The sequence below is a fragment of the Arachis hypogaea genome, chromosome 1 (assembly GCF_003086295.3).
Source record: "Arachis hypogaea cultivar Tifrunner chromosome 1, arahy.Tifrunner.gnm2.J5K5, whole genome shotgun sequence".
Lineage (NCBI taxonomy): Eukaryota > Viridiplantae > Streptophyta > Magnoliopsida > Fabales > Fabaceae > Arachis > Arachis hypogaea.
Window position 1 is genome coordinate 8,113,804 of NC_092036.1, and position 9,794 is coordinate 8,123,597.

The 9,794-nt window shown below is 38.2% G+C and overlaps 1 protein-coding gene across 1 annotated transcript; it reads right to left on the minus strand.

Moving 5' to 3' along the window:
• Positions 1-1,241: 1,241 nt before the first annotated feature.
• LOC140178921 (uncharacterized) lies at positions 1,242-2,027 on the minus strand. Its single transcript, XM_072216230.1, has one exon. It carries the CDS (start codon positions 2,025-2,027, stop codon positions 1,242-1,244), a length of 786 nt encoding a protein of 261 aa, XP_072072331.1.
• Positions 2,028-9,794: the final 7,767 nt, after the last annotated feature.

Genomic DNA, 9,794 nt, shown 5'->3' on the forward strand with positions numbered 1-9,794 from the left:
CACGATTGTGTCTGTTTCTGGGGGACAAAACAATATCGTATCATCTGCAAATTGTAAGTGCGACAATTCGATATGCTCTCCTCCAACCAGTAGCAGAGCAATGCGTCCGTTCCTAATAGCTTCTCTCAACATCCGGTGCAACACATCAACTACTAGCACAAACAAAAATGGAGAAAGAGGATCCTCTTGTCTAAGGCCTCGCTCCATGTGAAACGGCTTGGATGGTGACCCATTTACCAGGACAGACATAGTGGCCATGCTAACACACTCCATCACCCAATTCCTCCACCGCTGTCCAAACCTCATTTTCTGTAGCACTATATCCACAAAACTCCATCGAACTCTATCATAAGCTTTATGAAAATCCAGCTTAATGATTGCCGCTTTCTTTCTCCGCGCCTTTAGCCAATGGACCGTCTCACAGGCGATGAGAGCACCGTCATGAATTTTCTACCTTTGACAAACGCAGTCTGAGTCTCTCCCACCAAACCCAGCATAACCGATCTCATTCTTCTAACCAGCACCTTCGAAATCACCTTATACACACATCCCACCAAACTAATCGGTCGAAGATCCTTGATCTCCTTAGCACCCACAAATTTTGGGGCCAGTGCCACCCATGTTAAATTCGCATCCGATGGTAATTTTGCACTTTGAAAGAACTCCATCACCGCCGCAGTGAACTCCTGACCAATCTCTTCCCAGCACTTCTTGATAAAATTCATATTGTACCCATCACTCCCTGGGGCCTTAGAAGACTCACAATCCCATACTGCCTCCCTGATTTCCTCCACCGTCGGTAGAACCTTCAATGCTTCCGACTCAGCGCTGCCAACTTGCTTCAACAACCCATCCCGAACACCGATCCTTGGAGCGTCCTCCTGACGATACAACTCCTTGTAGAATCCCCTGATTGCATGCTTTATTCTTACCTGATTCCTCACAAGTCGACCATGAATCATCAGAGCATCAATCCTATTATTCCGCCTTTTTGCTGAAGCAATATTATGAAAATACCGGGTATTCCTGTCCATGTCCCTAGCATGCTTGGACCGAGACATCTACTTCCAATGAATTTCCTTCCTTACGTACCACTTCTCACAAAACTTCACCAACGCCTTCCGTCTAGCCTCAGATGTACCATCATAAATCCCATCACTAACCTGGTCATCCAGCTTCCTGATCTCATCCTCGAATTTTATCAGTCTATTGTCCATATCACTAAAGTTTTCTTTGTGCCATTACCTCAAAGGTAACGTCAACGCCTTTAGCTTACCAAGAAATGGACCACCTCCCAAATTTTGCCATTCATTCTTTACTGTCCTTAGAAAACCCTCATGGGTAAACCAGGAATCTAGACTCCTAAAAGGTCTAGGGCCCCCTCTAATGCTTGTAACCTCCACAATTAACGGACAGTAATCTGACAATCCCCTCGGACCACCTTTCAACCGAATGTCAGGAAACTCCTCCACCCATTTAATATTAACCAGCACCCTATCTAATCTGCTACAAGATTGACCCCTGAACCATGTGAACTTCCTATCAGTAAGGGGTAAATCCAGTAGCTGCATGTCTTGAACCCAACTCTTAAACTCTTCAGCGGATACCGACAAGCTCATCACCCCTTTCCGATCCTCAACTTGCAAAATCTCATTGAAGTCCCCCAACAAACAGAATGGAACCTGGCACAAGCCTACAATATAACTCAACTCCTCCCATACCACCCGCTTTTCCTCCCTCTCATGTGCCCCATACACCAAACAAAAAGCACACTGGAAATTATTCTTTGTTAGCAATCCTTCAATACACAGCCACCTCTCTCCTTTATAACAATTACTTCTCTTAAACATCATGTCATCCCACATCAGTAAGAGCCCCCCAGCTGCCCTAGCAGATTCTACAAACTCCCAACCTACAGAACTGTTTCCCCAAATCCTAGCCACATCATACTTTGAAATAACCTCCCTTTTTGTTTCGAGCAAACCTAACATGTTCACATTATACTTTTTCTTCAATGTTTTTACCATACTTAGCTTTTCGTCTCCCCTCAACCCCCTAACATTCCAACAGCTCACAATCATTTAATCAAACTATTACTCACCTTACATTTGTTCTTAGGACGACTCCTTCTTGCCTTTTCTTTTTTGTTTTGCCAGCTTGCGCTTTCGCGCTATTTCTTCATTCTGAGCTTGCAAAATACTCATAATATCCACGTTTTCATCATACAACTCTGCACCAGATTCTACTGCCAGAGCCCATGTCACTTGATTTTCCTTGACCTGTGCTTCCTTGGATATCTTGTCTTCCTCTCCTTTGGTGGTCTTCCCTCTGCCTGTTTCAGAACCAGCCCCGTCCACTACTATTCCCTCAGCCGTAGCTAGTCCTTGCATGGCCTCCCCTTCTCCGTGATTTGCCCCCAATGGCATCGCAGTCCCGCGCAACCAGTCCAGGCACAGCGGTGCGCTCCCTTCAGCCCCTACCATCTCCGTTAGCCCCTGCATCCTGTCCGACGTGCCTTCTCGCATCCCGCCGTCATCATCGTCCCGCAACCACCGTCAGCACTCTCAACCATACCCTGTGCAGGAATCGAGGACGTATCTGCAGCACCCATAAAGCCAGCCAGCGTGATCGGCCTGGTCCCTTCGACCTCCACCCCCACCCCTACAAGATCGGTCACCATCGACGCAGTAGGAAGCACAAGGTCCGTCGCCGCCAACGCAGCACGGGGCACTAGCTCAACCCGCCTACATTCGTCCAAATCCATCTTCTTCTGGGTTAGGGTTGCTGCAACCCAGTTTGCCCCTTTCCAACCCAAATTAGGCCCACTTTCATACCCCCTCCCTTGCTTCAGACCCTCCCAACCCCGTAACCCAATTCCTTTGTGATTTGGTGTTGGACTTAATTGATCTAGGCCCAGCTCACTCCCCTCCAGGTACGGTCCTGTTTGGAAACTTATTTGCTGGCCTAAAATTAAAGGCCCAATTGATATATCATTATGGTCAAAATCCCTTTCTCCCCTAGCACAAAATTCCTCTGTAACCGTTCTGTCATAATCCTCCTCCTCACTACCATATTCCTTCGTAACCACCTTGCCAATATTCTGGGTACAACTCACCGAATCTGTTGCAGCATCATTATTTTTGAAATTCAAAAACTCAACGTTCACATCATTCAATAGCACCTCCGAAATTACTATTCTATCCTTCCCACTGTCACCTCCCTGTGCATTTTTTATTATCAAGTCTGCCGCCAGATCCCACTGCACACCTGCCGTCGTCGTACTGTGTACACAATAACCGGTCATGGCATTCCTTTCATGAGCCTTCTTTCCCTCCAACCGCATTTCCTCCACAAACACCCTAAACTCCTTACCCCCAACAGCAAGCTGTACACAGTCACTAATATTATCAAACTCGTCTGTTTCGACTTGAACCTTTCCCACTCGAAAGGACGCCCCTGCTCCTGTTGGACTAATACAGTGGAGAACATTGCCCCATAAACCTCCTATCGCTTTGAAGGTTTCTGGAGACCAGACATGCAGAGGCACACCATGACACTCCAACCACACCCTACGAGACACACAGCATTCTGCCTCTTCCCAACGCTGAACCCGATGAAAAACCTGCAGTAGGGTATCCATTTTAAAAGTATAAACCTCATCAGCATGATCCACTGTGTTAAAAGTTACTAAGACTTTAGCCTCTCCGATCTCCCTAACATCCTCCACATGATGCAAATTTGCATTGATAACTCTCCTCAAAGAAGGAAAGTCTATAGGTTGCAGTGTGCAACCTACTAAGCTCCTGGCCAACCAGTCCATATTCTCTGCTACAATAGGTACTTCCACCCTTTTCATGCACCCCTTGCCCTGCTTGAATGGCATTCGACCAGCTGCCACCGGATTAATAACCACCTTAGTATCAGTAAGAGTTTTCCTTGGCTCCTTTTCCAGCTCTCGTCTGCCCTCATTGTTAGTAAGAGTTTTCTTTGGCCCCCTTTCCAGCTCTCGCCGCGCATCCACGTTCACCCGTCAGTCCCCCGCCTTGAAGTTCCTTCGAAACTTGGCTTCCCCCACAGAAATATGTTTACCGCGTAACCTGAATTGGTTCATTTCTGCAATCGCCTTCAGAGCACCCCCTTTCGTCGTGTATCTAACAAATGCGAAAAGGTAGACTGTTGCATTTTTCTGCTTTCTGCTTAGATAGATATCATTGATCCTCTCCGTCCAACAGAATAATTGATATAATTCTCTCCGGGAGATATCCTCAGGCAGATTATCCACAAACACAGTGAAAGAATCATTTTCCAAGCGATGATATTCTTTTCTGTTCTAAATTCGGGGATCCTTCAAACGTGAATAGAAGCCCCTTATCCCAGCCCCCCTTGTGTTTTTCCCCCTCTCTGCCTCCCGGTCTCTCATCCTTCCATCGAATAATAACTCCTATACTAAATTATATTCGAAGTCAATTCGAATTATGTTGAATTCACATTTCATAGTAATTCGAATTGCATCAATTCGAATTATTCTGAGTTCACGTCTGATAGTAATTTAAATTGCAGTGAAGTTGCGTGATTCGAATTACATTCAAGTCAAAGTTCGAAACGAGGTGATTTGAACTACATAAATTTGTGCATTGGTTAATTGGTGAATCAGATTTCATTTTGGCTGATTCATGTAATATGTATCTCCTCATGGCTTATTTTAGTTTTTTACCCTTAAATATATATGTATATGGGACATTTGCCTTATTGAATCTTAAAATTTATATATATATAAGAATCTTAAAAAAAATAAGAGAAATTTTCACTTTTCTCTCCTTCGAGATGCTAAAATGTCACTATCCTCCCTTCTATTTTATAAATGTATATTCTTCTCCCTTCTAACTTTTAAAAAACCTCCGCTTTAATCCATTTTAAACTTTTTGTGTTAACTAATGTTAACTTTATCCATTTTTTAAGAAAAAATAAATTATTTTTTAAACAAATACTCATTAGAAAAAATTTTATTTTTTATCATTAAATTTTGCTTACCAAAATACTCTTTAATAAATTATATTTTTATTAATTAAATTGCATTTTTAAAAAAATTAATAATTATATTTTTTAAAATACTTTTCAATAATATTTTTATTATTAAATTATAATTTTACCAAAATTTTCATTAACAATTTTTTATATTTTACTTTTAATTTTTTGATATCTACATATATATTATTTTAATATTAAATAAAAAATGTTAGTAAGGTTATTTTTCAATATCAATATATATTAATTGTTATACATATTAACAGGGTAAGATTTTTTTATTTAATTTTAAAATAATATATATTGATATCGAAAAATTAATAATAAAATATAAAAATAATTGTTAAGAAAAATTTTGGTAAAAACATAATTTAATAATTAAAAAATTATTGAGGGTACGTATCTTAGAAAAAAATAATTTAATTATTAATTTTTTAAAAGTATTTTGGTAAAAATACAATTTAATCAATAAAAAAATTAATTTATTAAAGAGTATTTTGATAGGCAAAATTTAATAATAAAAAATAAAATTTTTGCTAATTAATGGATATTTTTTTAAAAATTAATTTATTTTTTCTTAAAAAATGGATAAAGTTAATATTAGTTAATACAAAAAAAATTAAAATTGATTAAAGAGTAGGTTTTTTAAAAGTTAGAAGGGAGGGGAATGTATATTTATAAAATAGAGGGGAGGTGAGTGTTATTTTAGTATTTCGTAAGGGAGGGGAGTGGAATTTTCTCAAAAAATAATAATAAATATATATTATGTATATAATATTAAAATTTGATTAAGTACTTTTTTCGTCCTTAAGGTCTGAGACCAAAATCAAAAGCGTTTCTGACCTTTTTCTGTTATTAAAATCATCCTTAACGTTACAAAATGTTATAAAATCGTCCTTTTGAATATAATAATTTTTGAAATGACACAAATACCCTTTTCCTTTTATTACTAATTACCGCAGTCCCACTCACTCATTACCCCCAACCCTTCCCACTGCACCTAAAATAGACAAACTGAAATGAAAAACAAGAACAAAAGAGGGAGAAAAAAGAAAAAGAAAGGAAGAAGAGAGAAGCGATGATGGAGAAGAGGGCGGCCTTCTACGGCGAGAAGACGTCAGCAGTTGCTTCGTCAGGGGGATGGCAACAGGTCGGAGTCGGGCGCTTAGGTTGCGCAGGGTAACGAGGTGTTCAAAATTCCGTTCGTTGGGGTCGTTGTCGTCGTCGCTGGTGAAGAGGCCTGGAGAACGTGCGACACTTAGTCGACGGAGCTCGGGGCTCCCTTCGCTGAAAGTGTTGCACGTTGGGAATAGGATTTTGTTTGGGTGCCATGAGTATATAGTGATGTTTTTCGCTGGGTGCCCTGTTCTTGAGAAATTGGTGTTGGAATCAACCTACAGCGACGCATGTGGAGGACCCGTTTGTGCCTAGGGAAAATTTGAATTTGAATCATTTGGTGAAGGCTAGGATTAGGTTCTCTTGGTACAAGACCTATACTAAGCCTATATTCTTGATAATAAATTTTCTCTCCAATGTGTGATGCCTTTCAATTTTGTCCTTCACGGTTGAGGTGTGGTATTTTTTGTTTCTGAACTTGGATTTCTTCAATTCACTCCATTGAAGTTTGATTATTTTAGAATGTTAAAGTGAAGTTTTATGCGATGTGTGGAATTTGGGGTTGACCGTTGAAAAATCACCTTAATTTAAAATTTCTATGTAATTATTTTGATTGTTGTTATTGTTGAATTGTTGCACAAAGAAAACTGTTCAGGTGAAAAAAAAAAGGTTTGAAATAGTGAGTGGGTGGTAGTGATTTAGAATGATGAATTGGAAATAGGGAGAAAGAAAATGTGGTGGTTATGGTGGAAGTGGTGATGGCAATAAAGAAAAGGGAGGAAAAGATGTGTAGCAATGGGTAGGGAGGACTTTTCCATTTTTGTTTAAGGGCAAAATTGTTCACAAAATATTGTTTATGGATAAAAGAACGATTTTATAACGTTTTGTAATGTTGAGGATGATTTTAATAATAAAAGAAGGTCGGGGACGATGTTGATTTTGGCCTCGCACCTTAGGAACGAAAAAAACACTTAACCCAAATAAATTTTATTATGTGTAAAACAAAATTATAATATTAAATAAAAGTATAATGATAAAAAACTTTGTATTATATAAATTTAATTAAAAAATATGTATACTCAAGTAAAATACAAATAAGCATATAATAATAATAATAATAATTGTTACGTGGGTAATCTGAGAATTATGGATTGGGCTGGAAGAATTAGCCCAAGCATTGCTGGAGGGTGGTCTCCGACTTGGTTTACGTCTAGGAGCCGCCGTCCGAGTTGTGTATGTGAAAGAATTGGGTTGGTACCTGCAAATACACTCCAATGCCTAAGTCAGCAAGGGGTTAAGCAGGTTTAGAATGTATTGGAACTTAGAGATACATGAGGAGTGTCAGTATATTTATAGTGGTGATCCAATAACCACCATTGGAGTAATTCCACTTCTGAAGGTGGATAACCGTCCCTTTATCTTAGGGTTGTTGAGATATGGCTACAAGAAGTGAGTTGAGAGATTTTAGGAACAGTTACTTATTTAAATAAGTGTATCTGCTAGCTATCCATTGAGCCCGACTTCTTATGGAAGGAGTTCGTGTCGGGTCCACTCTCTTCCGAGGAAGTCGGTAGGTAGCGAAGGCCAATCTTTAGATTGGACCTTTTAATTTGTTTAGATCTGGGTCATAGTATTAGGTTAGAGTATGAACAACAACAACAACAACAACAACAACAACAACAACAACAACAACAACAATAATAATAATAATAATAATAATAATAAATGAAGCTAGCTGGATAAATTAGTTTTCAAAGATCTAAAGAATAATTTTTGTTTTTACACCAGTTGATTATATTGAAGAATGATCACAATTCCTTTTGTACATTGTAAAAATCCCATTTCGTTTCAACAGAAATATTACGCACACTAAAAATTAGCCGAAAAAGTATGGAGAGCCAATTAAAGTATGGAGAGCCAATTATTGGTGTACAATGTATATAATAAAAATATTTTTATAATTAAAATTAAATAATAATTAAATTAATTAATTATTATTTATTTTTAATTTTAAATTCAACCCAAATAAGCAATTTATTATACAAATTATATATATATATATATATATATATATATATATATATATATATATATATATATATATATATATATTTTATTGATTCCTAGCGGTATTCAAATTAGCCATATTGTATTTTGCGTATTGAAGAAATCAACTACATTAGTCATATTGTATTATACATATTTTCAATATAAATAATTCATTAGTTTAAATGTTTTTAAAATGAACAACGTAAAAAATATCAATATCCGTACAATTGGAGGATACTAAACGGGGATGAAAAAGAAAAAAAAGAAGAGCCAAACAAAAAGATCACCCATCAAAAAAATAAAACGTATTTTTGTTAAATGAAACATTAACCCAAACGCACAAAATTTAAAAGCAATGATAGTTTCAGAACAAAAATATTACTTATCTTTTAAAATTTCAATCTTTGATCAATCTTTTTAAAAAATGTATTATTATTTAATTAATTTAAATATTTATTTTCATATATTAATTATTCATGTTCACAGACAATGCAAGAGGACAGCAATCGTAAACATTCCAAGAATGATTACCACTGATGAACTCTCCTCTATTATTCCATTGGAATGGATTACTGATTATGAGAAAGCCTTCTCGAAAGAACAGATTGATGTTCACACTACAACACCACCAACTATTACTCACAACAGTGATGGGACGGTAACCACTGTCTTTCAGAGACCCGGAATAACCAAGCAAACCTCTCTACGAGGATCATCTTTCAGAAGAATTAACATGATCTCTCCTGTTCAGGTGCAAACAACTCACAACCAACATGATCCACCAGTGCATTTTTATGAGAACGGAAAACCTGTTTATGTTTCTCATATAAATGGTCACTTTATATGGGATGTTGATCCCTCTATGTGCGATTCTGATTGTGATTGTGTTAACCAATGGAGTGACACTGATGAGGAAGAATATGAGAGAAGACGGAGGAACAAGAAAAAGAAGAAGAAGTCATTTCCATCACCCTGCTCCTTCAAAAGACCTGAGCCTCCTGACGACGCTGACACAGCCCCAATGACCAAAAGGAAACCAATGCTCAAAAAGACAAGATTGTCCAGAAAAGGCTCTATGGATCATCTCTATCAAGCAGTCAATAATGTCCCATGCATTGCCACTCTCAGACCCTATGAAGAGGAATTCCCACCTCTAGTGACCCAGACTGATGAAAAGAAAATCACCAGAAGACCTTATGTGATTCCTCAAGGAATTACTCCACATGGGCATCAGGCAACAACCCCTCAAGAGGAAGTACTTAACTGGCATACAGACAATGCAGTCAGCCAAAATAAGGTCTTACTCCGAATTGATCACACCCTCGGCACTCTTGTGGAAAAAACTGAAGATCTTTCAGCACAAATAAGCTCCATGGCAGAACAGGTTGCTGATCTCAAAGATCGGCTATCTAGGCAAGCTTTTCAACTTGACCAAGAACTCAAGACCTATATTGACAGTAGGTACTTGGGTCCAGAATTCCACAAGAAAAATAGAGAGCTAGAGCAAGTCAAAGCTCAACTTCGCCAAATTGAGATGGACAAAAGTAAAGCAATTGTACCTCAAGCACTGGCTATAGACCCTTTATCCATGTATCCTAAACCAT